Source organism: Theropithecus gelada, chromosome 3 (genome assembly GCF_003255815.1).
Source record: "Theropithecus gelada isolate Dixy chromosome 3, Tgel_1.0, whole genome shotgun sequence".
NCBI lineage: Eukaryota > Metazoa > Chordata > Mammalia > Primates > Cercopithecidae > Theropithecus > Theropithecus gelada.
Window position 1 is genome coordinate 93,051,098 of NC_037670.1, and position 18,404 is coordinate 93,069,501.

The 18,404-nt window shown below is 38.2% G+C and overlaps 1 protein-coding gene across 1 annotated transcript; it reads left to right on the plus strand.

Moving 5' to 3' along the window:
• The first annotated feature begins 4,350 nt into the window (after window positions 1-4,350).
• On the plus strand, window positions 4,351-17,675 carry TWISTNB (TWIST neighbor). The gene is made up of 4 exons (XM_025380949.1): window positions 4,351-4,669; window positions 8,848-8,989; window positions 11,901-12,109; window positions 14,421-17,675. The coding sequence occupies exons 1-4, from the start codon at window positions 4,416-4,418 to the stop codon at window positions 14,830-14,832; spliced, it is 1,017 nt and encodes a 338-aa protein (XP_025236734.1). The 5' UTR covers window positions 4,351-4,415; the 3' UTR covers window positions 14,833-17,675.
• Window positions 17,676-18,404: the final 729 nt, after the last annotated feature.

The following is an 18,404-nucleotide window of genomic DNA, read 5'->3' on the forward strand; positions in this document are numbered from 1 at the left end:
CATCATGAGGCCGACAGTTTTTTTAGAATCCAGGCTCCTCACTTGCACATATATGTAATTATTGTAATAAATTCATAAAGATTATCTGTCAGTAATTTGCCTAGGGCACTGGGCATAGCATCTGGCAGGTTTGCAATAAAGTTTACCCATGATAATGTTGGTCATTGTGATGTTGACACTCATCACTCATTCTACCAATTTGATAAAAACAGTCATATAAAGCGTGATTAAATCCTTCCTGTCAGTACTAGTATTGCTCTTTATCCAGGGTGGGCATTCCTAAGGACTTCTATATCCCTGATATATGACAGAAGAAGCTTCTGAGCCTCTCTGAGGCAAAGAACAAAGCACATGAGATCAGATGTACCCCATACATTGGATTGACATTGTGGAAGTTCCAGGGTTTAGACAGGAGGTCTTGTGTGCTTCCTGCTTTATCTTGGAAACCTGCATAGCTGCCAGGAAAGCAAGCTCACTCTAGCCTGCTGGAACACCAGACACGTGGGGCCACATACAAGGACAGATGCACAAGTGAACCCAACTGAGTCTTGCCCAAATTTGTCCCCATAGAATTATGAGTTAAATTAATAGTTTTATTTAAAGCCACTAAATTTGAGAATAGTTTGCAGCAAAAGCTAACTGATACAATGACATTTTTCATGGAATGCTCTTTATAGGAATTTTTTAATGCAAACTATTACGTATAGTCAAAAATTCCTGTCTGATTCCATCTTCATATAATCCTACTGTAATAATTTAGCTTTTTGAAAAATGAAAGAAATTTGCCTAACATCACACATCTAGTAAGTGACAGAGCCAGGATCTGAACTCCAGCAATTGACTTTAGCATCTAGGAAGACTCTTCACTTTGTACTAGGCTGGTGCAAAAGTAAGTGTCATTTTTCCCACTAAGAGTAATGGCAAAACCCACAATTACTTTTGCACCAACCAATACTTTTAAACCATCTAAAACTAGAGGATTTTCTGTAACAACTTCAATCTTCTGATTAAGCTTCTGATTTTTTTCTGTATAAAACATTAAAATAATATATAAAATTCACAAAAGTAAAAGAAAACCATAAACTCACACTCAAGAAATAACTAACATTAACATGGTATAGACATGTGTCGCTTAATGACAAGGATCCATTCTGAGAAATGCCTCATGAGGCAATTTCATCATTGTGTGAACGTCATAGAGCATACTTAGATAAATCCAGATGGCATACCTTACTACACACTTATGCTATATGTTGTGCTATGCTAATCGCCTTCTTTATCAGCTTTGGTCATGTACATAGAAAAAGTGAAGATCTTTAGTAATTGAAAGGATAAGTTATGGCATAAGTCATGCCTGGATTAGATTCCTTGATTGATAAATAGCCTATTGCTATTTAGCTGGTTGGTAAATAGTCTGTAGCCTATTGCTCCCGGTCTACAAACCTGAACAGCGTGTTACTATACTGAATACTGTAGGAAACTGTAACACAGTGGCAAGTATTTGTGCAACTAAGTATATCCAAACATAGAAAAGATACAGTAAAAAGATATGTCATTATAAACTTACAGGGCCACCATCACACAGGTCAGCTGTTGTTGACCAAAACATAGTTATGGGGCACATGATTGTATTTGTGCATCTAGATTTTTTTCTAAGTGTATAAGTGTGCATGTATTCTATAAAAAGCAGAGCATATGGCACATATTACTTTGTAACCACCATTATTTCAGCAAACCACCAATTTTTGCACATTTCTGTTGCTCCAGGGATTATCTGATTGGGAGGAATAGAAACACACTAATATAATAAGGTGTATGTGTATGCATGCCGGAGGTGGCAAGGTCAATGATAAAATAATACAGACAGTTGCACAGGAAATTTTCTCTCTCTCTTCCTCTGAGGCCATTGGTCATGGGGTCAAAATTATTTCTAACCTTCTTTCTCCTCCTTATAGAATGAAGCTCTTCTCAGCACACTGCCTTTGACTTGACAGAGCTTTTCATGAGACAGGGACCACCATTGCCTTACTTTCTGTGGAACTTGGACACATTTTAGAGAAAAAGAAAATGGTTCAGTTAAACTACAGGTCCTTGAACAAATAAACTTTGTACATGTCTGTGGGGTAGGGTAGGTAGGAGGAACTGATGGTATTTCTGTTTTCTTCCCTGTGTCGAAGGTGAAACAGGTTAATTTGTAGAGTAACCCCATAATGGTGAACACTGGCATGCAGGCAGAATCACCTTGTTCGCTCCCAAATCACGCAGAGCATGGACAGAAGCTAACGATCAAGCCAGAATTTTTAAAACTGAAAATGGCAAAATCAGTTTCAAAATTAAACAAGTAAACTTCTAACTGCAACTGGACACACCTAGGGTTACAAAACTACTCCATGGTGCACTACATTTAGTAGTTGTGAAAGGTTATTACTGGAATATTTGATTTCAGGTAACATTTTGTTTTGGGCAAACTGCCACGATGTCCAGCTTGTTTTTTACTAAATTCTTTTTTGGCCAAATAGTTTTCATTCAAATCACTTACATCCAGTCTAGATCCACCTTGACTGTAAGGTGTAGTCACCTGGAGAGATTTTGATTGAACTGGTCTGGGATGTCATCTGGGCATCAGGAGTTCTTAAAGCTCCTCACCTTAGGTGACTTCCTTGTTTAGCTGAGTTTGAGCACATTGAACAGAAGGGTCCTGCACAGGGGTTTTACAGGACTTTGCAACAAAATCAAGGTAAGGGCCATTAAGTTTCCCATTTATGGACTTAAAATGTCTACTATTAGGTTTTGGGGGCAGTTTCATCCCGCTATCATCTCATGCTGAGTTTGCAGTCATTTCAGGAATATTAAAGAAAATACTTTTTATTTATCTTGTTTGACCCTCCTACCATCTCTCTAAGGTAGCAGGGCAAGCATTATTTTTCCTATTTTACAAGTCAGAAATCAGGTTTAGAGAGGTTAAGAAGCTTTTTGCAGTGTCTAGGAGATGAGGGAGTATGTTAATACTCACATCACTGCTATACATTTCTCTTGGCACTTACCCAGCGTAACCTATTATATGGTTACATTTACACCCCACTTCCACTTAGGCCGCGAGCTCTTTATCACTTATTATTTATTAACTCGCTATCAGGTTATTCATTCAGAGTGTATTGTTTGCGTTTTTCTTGGTTTTCTTTGGAGGAGGGATGAGATGCGGGGGGCTACTGTAGTGAATAATACAGATATTATGGTCCCCACTTTAGTGAGTGTAGGAATCTATTGATGGAACAGGCAAGCAAATGGCAGTTAATATAAAATTAACATTAAAAAAACATGCATGGGCAACTACCTAATCCTTATAGAGAAAGAGGTGTGGGGTGGTTGAAAACTCTTTGCGAAGGGACAGAATGTAAAATCTAAGCTAAAAATTCATACGTGAGGAGAATTTACCCTTGTGAAAATATTACATTCCCCGGTAGAAGGAACAGCATAAGACTGCAGAAAGAGTGACCTGAAAGTGGATCAAGGGGCATAATATTAGGGTGGGAGAGTGACAAATGAAGCTGAAGAGAGAGGCTGCGTGCCCACACAGATCACAAAATGGCCTTGTATAAGCATTTTTCAGGAGTTTGTGTTGTCCTAGAGAAAGTGGGGTGCCTATGTAGGGCTTAAGCAGGGCACAACACAATCATATGTGTTTCAGGGAAGATCTGGCTGCCCCGGGGCGTCCTCCTGACCATTGAGCTAGGCTTCCACAGGCAGGGAGTCCTGCGGTTTTGTCGGCAGGGAAAGAGAACAGTGTCCAAACAGAATGATATTTCCACTTTGGGCAATACAGGCCTTCAGGCTGATTTGATATTTGGGGAAACAAAAGAGGATCCGAGGCTGACAGGTTGGCTGTGGTATAATTCCCTGATTTAGCATGTGCATAATGAGGAGAGAAGTGGGACAGGAGAGAACTAGTAGGTTCGTTTTCAGATATGTTGCATTAGAGTTATCAGGCCTGCTTCTTAGGATTTCGTGTCCTGCATAAAATACACTCCATAAATATTTTGATTTTTTATTGTATAGTCCAAGCTTGTAAAATTCTACCAAACCACCTTACTACTGGAAATGATCAAAGTGAAGACCCCCCTTTTTAAGCTGCCTACTTAATCCAATAAGCTTCTGTGCGAAAACACACATTTGCCTGCCCTTAAAAGAGCCGTCGGTTGACTTTCCTGCATGCTCAATGCATATCCGAGGCTCTAAGCTCCCGTCCTCGAAGCGCGAAAATACGGTTCCCCCTGCTGGTCAGAGCTGCGTAATACAGCGTAAGGAGGAGAAATTCCTAGGGGCGTGGTAGTTGGTGGATGACGTAAAAAGAGCGGCGGGGACAGGCGATTGTGCTTGCGTCAACGGCGCGCGCCGTGGGAACCTTGACAAGCGGCATGGCTGCGGGTTGTTCAGAGGTGCCGCGGCCAACGGCGGCTTCTGATGGGTCTCTGGTAGGGCAGGTTGGCGTCCTGCCTTGCCTAGAGTTGCCGACTTATGCCGCTGCTTGTGCGCTGGTGAACAGTCGCTACTCATGCCTGGTGGCTGGGCCGCACCAAAGGCACATCGCGCTGTCTCCCCGCTACCTGAACAGGAAACGCACTGGCATTCGAGAACAGCTTGATGCGGAGCTCCTTCGCTATTCTGAGAGGTACCGATCTCTTTGCCTGTTCCTTCTTTTGTGCACAGGAAGTAGCAGCAGGTGGATATGCTGACAACGCAGCAGAAAGGGGGCAAATAGTAAAGGTCGCATTGCCCCCCCCAGAGCTTAGCCCCGTGGAATTCTAGAGTCGCGATCCGCCCCTCAAGGCCAGTACCACTGTGGTGAAGATCTTTATAGGGTCCCTTTCATAGATAGAGAAGAAAACTTAAAGATGAAGTTCAGGTGTCGGCGGAGGGAGTGGAGATTCTCGCTCCAGAACCCTGGTGTAGGGGCAGGAACAGACCAGGGGTCTGGAGACCTAGTAGGCCCAGTTCTGTTTGGCATTCAGCGTTTCATTTATCCCGTTCCGGATGATGTTTTCTCATTTGACGATAAAAATTTGGTTTGCAGTGCTTAAGTAGATTCTCATTCCATCGAAGATTGCACATGAAGCATTAGTACAACCGTTCTACCTGTAAAACGTGAAGCACGTTTTTTTCTTACTGTATTTCAATCTGGTAATTTCCCCATTTTCTCTTCTTTTGGACCTGAGTTGTTTTTAAGACGATTTATTCAGTCGAACTAATGAGCCTGTTGCTTTTGGGAGAGAAAAAAACAAAACGTATGCATTTATATTACGGTATTCAAAAGTCCCTTGAAAACAGAATTATAGAGGTGTGTGGCGGGGGGCGCGGGCATGTGCTTCAGTATTCCTCTGGACTATACTTTGGTTCAAAAGCGAGGTTCTAATACTAGAGTGAATGGATTCTTTAGGGATTCATGACTGTCCTTCAGGAATTCTTATGTGAAGTTCCTTGGGCACTGTATCGGAAGCTTTTATCACTTTCTGAAGGGATCCTTGACCTCCACACACAGGTTAATAATCAAGCATCTCCAGAATATACAGCTTCTTCCAAGCACCAATATACAGTTCTCGTATGTTTATATTATATACCGAACACTTGAGATACAAAAACAAACAAAAAATGAAATCCCTATTTCAAGGAGCTTTAAGCTGTAGTAGAGATACAAATACAAGCCAATAAATAGTAAGGTGTTAAAATTTGACAGAAATCTAACAAGATAAGGAGTGTTGAATTGGGATCTTGGGACATCTGAGAACAACTTGAGTGAAGACGGTACTTTCCCATGGTAGCATTCCAGGCAAAGAGTGGCATAAACAAACGGATACTGGATGTGAACCGGTATGCTTTGCCCAGAGAACCGTATCTATTATATAAGTAGAATAAGGTTTATGTCAGGGGAAAGGCATTGGATGCCATTGGAGACGAGGGCAGGGGTGACTCAGAGACGATGGCCATTTTGCTTTTCCCTTCCTGTCATTGCCAGTTTTTGTTCTTTTGGGGGTAAGGTGGGGTTGTTGTTGTTTTTCCTTTTGTGTTTCTGTTTTCTTAGGCAGGGTTAGTGCTTCATCCTCTCAGTACCCTTTAACTCTGAGACTTGGTACACTTTTGAGAAAGCAGTACTTATCTGCAGTTCCTGCCATATCAGATTTGCAGTTTAAGAAACAGTACTTGTTAGCCTTACTTAACGGTTAGCTACCAAATAGGATGAGAAAGTGGACAAAGAGAGGAATTAAGATCATGTTATAATTGTTCAAGAGAAAATGATTAGAGAGGATGGATTTGAGAGATTAAAGGATATACAAAGTAGTCATAACATCTGGAAACACAAGCAACCATCCTGTTTTCTGTAACCGTTTTGTATTGCCTGCATTTGACAGGCTAGGGCGGGAAATAACGAAATCAGGCCGAGTGACTCTGAACAGATCTGGCCACCACTCCTTTCATATTACTTGGATATGCTGAAGACCCCTGGTGAAATTATTCACCAGGTGAAAATCAGGCACCACACTTTGAACTATGCATTACTAATGAGGGACAAAACATTGAACATACAGTATTAAAGAACTAAAGTGAGGCTACCATCTTGCCCTGATACCTATTTAGGATGGTATCTGAAAAACAAAAGTGAAGGAGGAAAAAGTATATAGTGTTGGGTGCCTGTGTTCACATATCTGATGACTCTTAACAAAATCCCCCTTGAATTTATATATTGCTAAATTCCTGAACAATTTAATATAGATTAAAAATATGCAAAGATGACTGTATGTTGATGTTAAGAGTTAAATTAGGTTCCTAGCTATTTGTAAACAGATTTGTCCTTTTATTCAAAAGTCAGAGCTAAGGATATTTCCTCATTGTACCGACTGTCCTGTACATGACAGACTCTTTTCTGCCCTGGCTTGTGCAAAGTTTGTGATAACCATGATTAGTATCACAAATTTCCAAATGTCCCCCCTCCCACCAGGGGACCACAGACCTCCTTCCAGACACGGCTTTGATTAGGAGAAATAAAGTCTTAATATTTGTTTTTCTGTCTAGTATGGCAGTTAATTTTTCTTCCTATTCTCTGACTCTGTTTTCTGTGTCCCTAACATTGTCTTAGTGATAGGATGATTCCAGCTTAGGAATGCCACATGCAGAAATGAAAACCTCAGAAGATTGCTTTCCCGAGTAAGTCTCTGAGTTAGGATTTTCCTAATTTGGTAGTTCTTAAAGTTTATTTTCTGTGGCTCCTGGCTGTTTTAGTAAACAACAACTATTAGGGATAAATGCTTTCCCTTATTTTATGTGAATTGTGTTAGAAGTTTAATTGAGTTCAAGAAAAAATATTCTTTGCTATCAAAGGCCTTAGAGTCATGTGTGAAATTCAAACATATATACAGATAGGTTCAATACAGTTAGATTAAGAACAGTGAGAAAGCTGGCCTATAGGAGTAGAGGAATGATTTCAGGTTTGCCTAGGGGAGTCAGGGAAGTGTTTTCCAACAAGTAACGAAGCCACCAGGTTGTGTTTGTTTTGTTGTTTCTTGTTCCTTTGTTTGAGATGGAGTCTCCCTCTGTCGCTCAGGTTGGAGTGCAGTGGTGAGATCTGAGCTCACTGCACCCTCCACCTCCCACCACTAGGTCTTTCTCCTTAATAGCTATAATTCCTTAAGAACTAAGAAATGACAGTTTGAAAAATAGTTGTCCCTTAATCCTGACTGTTACATTTGTAGACTAAAGTGTCAAGAGTCAGTTCCTAAATGTAGTTGTATTAACATTTGCATTTACTAGCAACAGTTTAAGTTTGGGATTTTCTCCATTAAGTCATTGACTTTAAAATTCAGGGGCTTCAGCTTTAACTGTAATGCTTCCCTTGCTATATGCGGTCAAGTACTGAAATTCAGTAATGGTGAATAATACCAAAATTGCCTTTTGTTCAGTCATGCTCACAGAGATACACGTTTTCTTTTTTTTTTTTTTTTTTNTTTTTTTTTTTTTTTTTTTTTTTTTTTTTTTTTTTTTTGAGACGGAGGCTTGCTCTGTCGCCCAGGCTGGAGTGCCGTGGCCGGATCTCAGCTCACTGCAAGCTCCGCCTCCCAGGTTCACGCCATTCTCCGGCCTCAGCCTCCCGAGTAGCTGGGACTACAGGCGCCCGCCACTTCACCCGGCTAGGTTTTTGTATTTTTTAGTGGAGACGGGGTTTCACCGTGTTAGCCAGGATGGTCTCGATCTCCTGACCTCGTGATCCACCCGTCTCGGCCTCCCAAAGTGCTGGGATTACAGGCTTGAGCCACCGCGCCCGGCCGAGATACACGTTTTCTTTGCTAAGTCCCTTCTTTCTATCCTAGTATAACTTGAAGAATTCAAATAGTCATGCTAGAACAGAAAGAATGGGAGTTGGCAAGGGAAGAAGAGTTGATTTACTGCTCATGCATTAATGGATATTTTGTTTCTGTGTATCTTGAATCATCATTTTAACTTAGCCAACACATCAGAATCCATTGGTGAAACAGGACTACTAAAGTTGTTACAGACTAGTCATACACTATTGTTTTTGACATGCGTGGTGTATTTAGGAGATGTGTAGGCTTTGGACTCTTAGAATATCTAATCAGTATGAAAATGGCCTGGTTTAAAAGAGCGCAGTGGTGCACACCTATAATCTCAGCACTTTGGGAGGCTGAGGCAGTAGGATCACTTGAGCCCGGGAGGTCCAGGCTGCAGTGAGCCCTGTTCATGTCACTGCACCCTATCCTGGGTGACAGAGTAAGACCCTGTCTCCAAAAAAATAAGTAAAAGAGGATAAAATATATCATTTTCAACTTTTTCTTTTTACAGCCTTTTAGGTGTCCCTATTGCATATGATAACATCAAAGTTGTGGGAGAACTTGGAGATATTTATGATGATCAAGGACACATTCATCTTAACATTGAAGCTGATTTTGTTATTTTCTGCCCTGAACCGGGGCAAAAGCTTATGGTATGTGTATCCCTTTTTTCTAGCTCCCTTTGTACAATTCTATAATTATGTAACTTGGAACATTTTAAAAGGTAATATATACTTTGGGACTCAAATAAATTGCTATTGTGAGTAAATAAATATTTTTATGGAAAAAATAATTTGTATCATCCAAACCTAGGTAAGTTTTTTAATATCCTCCTAAAACACATGCATGCACAGAATGTATGTCCCATCCACTTTATTATTTTCATAGTCACAGAATGATTTTAAGGGGAAAAAATCAATTATCATTATTTCAAAAGTTCTCAATTCTACACAAATACCATTTCTTTACAAAGGTTTCAAAGAATATATAGCAGTATATAAAACAGGAATTCAAATGGGCCAGGCAGTAATGAAAATGTGTGAATGACAGATGACAGGGCAGCCAGTCTGTGCCTTGGAAATGGAATCTCTGTGGGAAAGGTCTTCCAGTTTTTCATAAGCTGGAAATGTAGATATTGATATGAAATCTACTGAAATAGATCCTTTTTTACTCTTTACTTTCTCCTGTCTTCCTCCAGCAGTTCTCTGTGTATACACATGTTCATATGTATACTCATATGTGGGTGTATATGCTCTTTTCTTTAGCTGATAAATATTTTAATCTAATAGATCAGAACTGTTAACTAACCCTTGATATTGTTCATAAAAATATAGATCAATTTAACCATGACAAAACCTAGAAGGCACTTCAATTTTTTTCATTTATCAATATCAAATTAATACAAATAGTATCCTTTGCCTGTTAAACTGGAATCTTATAACTGGACTACTGAAGTTGGCAGTAGATGTGTATTTGGAAATTAAGAAACTTAACTTTCATCTACTTTGTGTAAATTATTATTTTAAATATAAACATGTAGGCCAGGTACAGTGGCTCACCTACCATCACAGCATTTGGGGAAGCTAAAGCAGGAGGATCACATGAGGCCAGGAGTTCAAGACCAACCTGGGCAATATAGTGAGACCTCATCTCTACACAAAATAAAACATTAGCCAGGCATGGTGGCATGCATCTGTAGTCCCAGTTACTTAGGAGGCTGGGGTAGGAGGATCACTTGAGCCCAGGGGTTCAAGGCTGCAGTGAGCTATGATTGTGCCAGTGCATTCCAGCCTAGGCAACAGTGAGACCCTGTCTCCAAAAATACAGGGTCTGCCCGCAGACCCTGACCTAAAAGACGGATGAATAAAACCTTCACTGACACACAGATATTCTGTTTTGCCAGTACTGCTGAGTGTCCGACCGCCTACACACCAAGAGAGGTTTGTCCCTGCCGCTGGCCCTGAGCAGTTCACACTCCAGGCATTTATTTAGTATACAGTTAACAATAGAAGTTCTGAGTCCACACACTTGTGGATAATTAACATGGTCAAAAGAGTAGTTCTACAAATAATTAAAGCTCAGGTACCGAGGTTTAAAGTAAATGTCATTAGGGGGCAATATCTCTGGGCGACCTCCCCCCACCCCACCCCCAGAGGGCCATCTGACTTAAAGGTTAGTTAATGGAGGTAGGGTAAACAGACTTAACTGAGGAAGCCTCTATTGTCCCTAGTATTTACCCTATAACTTAATGCTCTAAGGTAAGAACCGGCTGTCTTCAGCCTGTTCAATTATTACAAGCTATATAACCTTTTGGCCTTCACAAAAAGGTTTGTGACTATTCCCTATAACTTTCCCTAATATTTCCCTTTAATATTTCTGCCACTTTCATGAGTGAATCCCAACAACTTATCTTCCATTATAGTATGATACAGAATAGTTTTCCTCTCCTAAAAACTCCTGTGCTCCATCTATTCATGTCTTCCTTCTTCCCTCTGTTCCCTCTAATCCCTGGCAACCACTGATCTTTTTACTGTTTCCATAGTTTTGCCTTTTTAAAGAAGAATAGAGTATGTATCCTTTTCAAATTGACTTCTTTCACTTAGCAATATGCATTTAAGGTTTCGCTATGTCTTTTTATGGTGAGAACTTATTTATCTTTGTTACTGAATAATCTTTTATTTTATGGATGTACCAGTTTGTTTATCTAGACCATCTGGAAACTACCAGTGGGAACACTAGACTTCTGACCATACCAGATAGGGAAGTTTTATTATGTCACATGTGTAAAGGGTTGCTGATGTTAAACAGCATTATATAGATGTCAGTATTATTTGCAGTTTTGTAATTCAGAAAATGTGAATTTTTAATATTTCTGGGTCTCATTCATATGCTTTGTATATATTGACCCTGAGAAGAAAAATAAGTTTTATGTAGAGTCTCATCTTAAAATCATATAGCACATATTTTTGTTTTAGTTTTAAAGCTTCTAATAATACTTTTGTGATTTAGCCAAAAATAGTCATGGTCAATATTTACATATAAAGGGTAAGCTGTCTTCTAATGGAATGCTTGCATCATGCTAAATTAAATAAAGAATGCATTTTTAAGCTTTGAAATTTGGTCTATTTACAGAAACATAACATAGATCCCAGTTATAAAACACATATGAGGTCTTTTTATAGGTTATATGGGAGTATTTTCTGCATGGTTTCAATGTAGCTAAAGAGTAATAATCTCCTCCCCAAGGAATCCTGCAGTGGGGGGTTTAGGTGGCTTTTTTCTTGGACAGGGTGGCGGGGGCAGGTTAGTTTATCCAGTTAGACAGTTAATGTGCAATTACTTATATAATAAAGTTTGAGCTTTTTCAAAACCCAAAGGTATTCTAAAGTGATGTTTTGGCATGACATGGGGTAAGTTTTAATTGAGGTAAACTTTTTCCATATTAAATTAGACCATTAACTTGATGTTTGCTCTTTGAAGATTATTTGAAGCTTGTAAAGTTTGGTTCACCTTTTAACTTTGTGGATCTGTTCTTTATGTTACGCTCTTCCTTCTTCTTCCCAGGGTATAGTTAATAAAGTGTCTTCTAGCCACATTGGCTGTTTAGTACACGGGTGTTTCAATGCCTCCATTCCTAAACCTGAGCAGTTGTCAGCTGAGCAGTGGCTAACCATGGAGATAAACATGGGTGATGAACTAGAATTTGAAGTATTTCGTTTAGACTCAGATGCTGCTGGAGTATTCTGCATTCGGGGAAAACTAAATATCACAAGGTTAGTTTATTATTACATAATTATCATTAGGTACTTAATTTCTATTTAATTATGAATTTAGAGAACATAAGCCTGTCTTTAAAAATATCTGTTTATAGGAATATTCATGCTTTCAAACCATAAAGTCAATATAAACAATACTCTTTTTTTTTTTTTTTTTTTTTTTTTTTTTTTTTTTTTTTTTAGGGNTGGGGGCTGGGAATTCCTACATCAAGGTGCTGGCATCTGGTCAGGGCCTTTGTACTGTGTCATCTCAGGGCAGAGAATGCAAGAGAGCAAGAAAAGTCTGAACTGGCTTCTATAACTAACCCATTATTCCTGCAATAATGGCATTTATCCATTCATGAGGGCAGAGCCCTCATAACCCCATCACCTCTTATGACAGGCCTCACCTCCCCACACTGTTGCATGGGGGGTTAAGCTTCTAACACATGAACCTTGGAGGACACACTCAAACCACAGCACTAGTCAAGGATATCTTGAGAGGTGATGAAGTAAAGGATAGGCCTCTGCATCCCAATATTCTCCCAACCTAAAAGCCACAGTCAGGCTGATAAATGAACTCCAAATAATCAGATTTCTGAAATCCCTGCCAGTGTCTTTGAAAGCCAAGTCAGTCACAAGAACAAGAATTTTTCCCCACTGATACTTAAGCCAAAAATTGACCAAAAAATTAGAAAGGAATGAAGAGAGAAAAAGAAAAGAAAAGAAGGAAAAATCCATATATATAAAACAACAACAGGAACTGGGGGCATAGTTGGATTTCTGCAGCTCTCACCCTAAAACTGCAAAGAGTGAGCTGTGCCAGTTTGACTTGACTATTCATGAACTTCAGAATAATGGGGCATGTTTTTTTTTTTTTTGAGACGGAGTCTTGCTCTGTCCCCCTGGCTGGAGTGCAGTGGCGCCATCTCGGCTCACTGCAAGCTCCGCCTCCCAGGATCACACCATTCTCCCGCCTCAGCCTCCTGAATAGCTGGGACTACAGGCGCCCGCCACCGCGCCCAGCTAATTTTTTGTATTTTTAGTAGAGACGGGGTTTCACCGTGTTCTCGATCTCCTGTCCTTGTGATCTGCCCGCCTCGGCCTCCCAAAGTGCTGGGATTACAGGCGTGAGCCACCGCGCCTGGCAACAATAGTCTTAAGTAATCTGTAACAGTGCATCAAATATTCTAAAACACTGACTAGCTAACTGGTCTGTATTTTAATATTCAATAGCTCAATTTTGCTGAGTATTTTCTATTTTGTTGTTAACTTTTTTTTTTTTAATTGACCTCTAAACTTGAAACTACTGAAAGCACAATTACCTTCCTATTGGCCTGCTTTGTTTTTACACACAAAAAATTGTGTTGATTATTGTCATCTGTGCCAGATATTTTAATTTCTGTATTATTCTGTATTGAAATTATTATAAGAATTACTCTGATCTTGAGCTTGATTCCATGGGAGCCAAGTTTAAAGGAAGGAGGAGAGAGACAACTCTTAGAATGCTGCTATTGCTAATAACTTTTTCTATATTTTGCCTTAAAGTTACAAGAGTATGGGTTGAAGTCTGGAACAGCTGTTCAGTTTCTGTGATGACAGAAATATAGTATATATACATAATACAGCAGCCTCACTATTGAACACTGAAATGTGACTAAGTCTGACTGAGGAACTGCATTTCTAAAGTTATGTTGTTGGTATTGATTAGGTACATGTGCCTAGTGCTACTGAGTAAAACTGAAGTTCTGGAGAGAGAGCTACTTCATTGATCCATGTTTTATTTTAGTGGGATAAAATAATTCACAATGTTAAAGTAACACTATCTTAGTATCAGCTAAGTAGAACAATGGACTATTATTTGAAACAGGATTAAAACAGTAGACTGGAAACTCCATTACTTTGATACGTACCAGATCGTATTTTCTATTAGATGTCAGTGGTTTGGTTAATAAGCCTAGGTATTGTGGTGTTTAATGTTCAGTGACCAAATTTTTCTGAGACAACCCAAAACTTGGAAGACATGTTTTGACAAGATTCTTATGTCATTTTTATGTGTGGAAACAGTCTGGGAGAAGTTCTTCATAAAGAAAGAATTTAACATTTAATGTTAAATTTAACATTTTTCAATTTAACATTCAGCAGCCTATGCATAGTTTAGTGGATTGAGGGATAACGGGATAGAATATTTGGAATTTATGCCATGGTTATGTGTCTTGTACTGCTGTCATTATTTAGAAAACCTTAGCCTGTTAGGGTATCTTGATCTCAATTTGTTCTTTGTTTTTTGCTTATTGCTCTGTTCATTTTTTTAATTGTTAATTTATAGTTTACAATTCAAGCGCTCTGAAGTTTCTGAAGAAGTTACAGAAAATGGCACTGAGGAAGCTGCTAAAAAACCTAAGAAGAAGAAAAAGAAGAAAGACCCAGAGACATATGAAGTGGACAGTGGTACCACAAAGCTAGCAGATGATGCAGATGACACTCCAATGGAAGACTCAGCCCTGCAGAATACTAATAATGTGAATGGCCTCTGGGAGGAGGAGCCAAAGAAAAAGAAAAGGAAGAAAAAGCACCAGGAAGTTCAGGACCAGGACCCTGTTTTCCAAGGCAGTGACTCCAGTGGTTACCAAAGTGACCATAAAAAGAAAAAAAAGAAAAGAAAACACAATGAAGAGGCTGAATTTACCCCACCTTTGAAATGCTCACCAAAAAGAAAAGGGAAAAGTAATTTTCTTTAGTGTATTTTAAATATGATTCAGTTTTTAAAAGATCGATCGATATACAATTGATGAATAAATGTTTTCAGTGATATGAAATGGTTAAGCATACCAGTAGTTTCCAAAACAGAAAATACTGAACTAGGAGTAGGAGGCTCTATGTGCTAAAAATGATAAAACTGACTATAAATTAATTTGGGGAAAATCAGTATTATTAAAGTACCATTTTATACAAAATAAAAAGATAGCTGCTCTCACTGTCCGCTCTCATATTCTTCCAGGTTTCGCACTCTACATAAAATTATTTCTACAATGTCAAGACTAGCCAAAGGACTTTATAATACAATATTATATGACTGAAGAATGAGTTAAGTTTGAGATTTTGATGATTTGATTTTGTGTGTGTTTAATAGGCTTCACCTTATTACATGCTATTTTATTTTGCTTTTTTAAAAACTCAGGACATTAACTAGTTTTAGGTTTTCCTTTATCATGGCTTCTACAGTATTTCTATTGTTTAACATAAAATGGTTTTCCAAAGAAGTTTCTGAAGTCTTCACAGCTCTTAAAAGCCAGGCCTGGACTGACTCTGTGGTGGTAAATGCTATTCGTTACTTTCTTTCTTCCAGGTGCATGTGTGTCCTTGTCTTCTTAAGTCTGAGAGGCTGATGGAAAGGACTGTTTTCTTGTACTTGTTCATTTGTTCCTCAGCCATTCTAATTTTGTTGTATGTTGGAGGAGAGTCTAATGAAGACAGGATAAATGTGATTCTGACTTGTGGGAAATTTCAGATTACTTTTTAATGATTGGAATGGGCTATAAGATATTGTGCTGAAGAGAAAACAGTTGTTCTGTTCACTGCTTTCATTGAGAAAATGTGGAATGTCTCTTGACTAATTGACAAAGTGTAACGAAATGACAAGCTGGTTGAAGCTGATAATCAATGCATGGCCATATTTATTCATTTTCCACATACTTGACCATCTACTTTGTATAACACATTCTGCTAAGGCCCAGGGATGTAACGACAAACAAGATAGATGTAGTTCCTTCCCTTGTGGCATGTCATAAGAGAGACAGATGTGCATATACACACAATAAATTAGAAAATTAATAATTGTGTTAAGTGGAATGAAAAAAACCAGGGAGGATTGTTCACTCACTGTTACCTGTGTTAGTATCTGCAAATAGATTTATGGTTGAACTCCCATTTCAGCATTTTTATTGCCATGTATTTAGTACCAGACATAGTGCCGATCTTACAGCTAAATATTTGGTAATGAATAAATTCTGCTAGTGATATATGTTGATCTGAACTTATAATGATGGGTTACAGAATTGGCAGAGTGGCAGATGTTGACAATTGTCTACAAGTAGATGTGCTAGACAATGGAAGGGTGCAGGCCAACCTCTTTGATTACAATTGAGATTCATGTGAGTATTGAGCCCTGGAAATATAGCTCGTCCAAATTGAGATGTGCTGTCAGTATAAAGTACATACCAGATTTTGAAGATGTACCAAAAAATGTAAACTGTCTCAGTTTTTGTACTGGTGAAATCAGTATGTTTTGGTATAGTGGGTTAAATAAAACAATTTTTGCCTTTCTCAGTTTATTTTTCTATAAAGATTAAAAATTGTATATGAAGCTCACATTAACTTTCTTTTGGTCAGTGCTATTTTAAAGGAAGTGTGAGTTGAAAAAACTTTGAAATAAACTGTATCATATTACCAGGACTTAATATAGTGGCATACCCAGGAAATGTTTAATAAATATTCCCTTCACATTTTAAAATTTGAGTATACAATCATGTTTGACAATAGAGAAATTTAATTTTTAGTGAAACAATTCTAAACCCCTTTTCCATAGACACAAAGAAAGATATCAAATTTATGCTATTGCTGGAAAAATACATTGTGGCTTAGCAAAATAAGCAAGTTCCCACATTACTTTTGTTTTGCTTCAAGTAGTACTTCTGCCAGTTATGGCATGCTGAACTTGAAACTAGATTTGTTCCTGCTTTTTTCATAATGTGAGTAGTTTTGAAAAGTCAGATCTGGCCATTTGTCTTTCCTAGAATATAATAACTTTGTTCATTGTTTTTTTGTTCATCTTTCTGACACAAAAAGACTGATGATGGTGTCTACCATATATTCTTCAAAACATTTGTCACATGCTGCACTAACCTCGTGTATCTTTTCTGTCTTGGAATTTGTTCATATAAACCCTCTAGCCTAGACTAGATCCCTTACCCTCTCTCCAGTTCCTATCATTCACCCATTTCACTGTGCAAGACACCTCACTAGTCACCAGTGATACAGAAATGACTTAACCAGTTTTTGCTCTTAAGGGCTTACCATTTTGTCTATAAGATACACATCTAAGTATACATGATAAGTACAAATGAAAATGAATGTTTAATGCTTTATGCTTAGTGTTTAAGCTGGTTGTTGGATGAGCAGCATTTTGACCCTTGGAGAAGAAAAACTAACTGTGGCAATTCCAGGTGGAGAACCTGACAGAGGACTAAGAAGTTATCTAATGTAAAAGACCTCAGGCACTACCTTCTGCATAAACTTTTTCCAGACAAGGCTAAATGTGCATGCTTCATAACCATAATTCTTATTTTTCTTTAATAAATATTTTTCTACTTGTAACACTCTGCATTATTTCAAACTGTTTACCTGTTTGAAAAGCTTGTCTCTTAATCAAATTTGTCTCGACCAAATGTTTCCTGAGGCCGGGAATTATGCCTTAACTATATCTATAGTATATCTATAGTATTTAACAGTGAATCCTTTGTATAATGAAAGCATCAACAGATAGTTTTAAGTTGATAAATAAAAAGCACAGTTTCAAATGGTATCACGTTGCCTCTGATGTGATATTATTAACCTCTTCACTTGTTTCAATAAATGTATCCTTTTTTTTTTTTTTTGCCTATATGTAATATGGTTTTTAAGGACTTTTATCACTTCAGTGTGTCAGGGATAGAATACTTACAAATGACATGACAGAAATTTGATCTCTTTAACTTGTTTTATACATTTACCACATGGGTCATCTTTGCCTTTTTTTTGGCCAAAGAGTAGATATTTTATGTTACAAAATCAATACATATTTGTTTAAAAATTCAAATAGTAAAAGTATATACATCCTCCCACTCTACCAGTCATTGATCTCCCTCCCTATTCCTCACCACACACACCCACTTCGCAATTCTACTTCCAGAAATAACCACTATTGTCAATTGCATGTGTAGTTTTAGAGATTTTTAAGTAGTGAATTTTAAAATATTTTAAGACATATATGGAATCAAACTACTTGTACTTTTTGGGCCCACCTTCTTTTATAGTAAATATCTTCCCATATGAATATATAGAGGTCTTCCTATTTTTAATGTTTGCAGAATTTCAGTGTATAATTTATTTCATTTCCTAAGGTTGGATATTTAGGTTGTTTATATTTTCCCTCTTAAAAGGGTATTGTTAACATTTCTAAAAGCTCTCATTGCTATTTTAATTGCTGTCTTAATTGCTCATTTCCAGCTGTATTGTACATTATGACCTCCACAGGTAAGCTCTGATTCCTACC

Excerpts from the sequence above, each read along its gene's own strand:
- TWISTNB (XM_025380949.1), top strand. The coding sequence starts at position 4,416 with ATGGCTGCGGGTTGTTCAGAGGTGCCGCGGCCAACGGCGGCTTCTGAT. Across the intron at positions 8,990-11,900 it reads AACCGGGGCAAAAGCTTATG|GGTATAGTTAATAAAGTGTC; the intron begins GTATGTGTATCC and ends TCTTCTTCCCAG. Across the intron at positions 12,110-14,420 it reads GGAAAACTAAATATCACAAG|TTTACAATTCAAGCGCTCTG; the intron begins GTTAGTTTATTA and ends GTTAATTTATAG.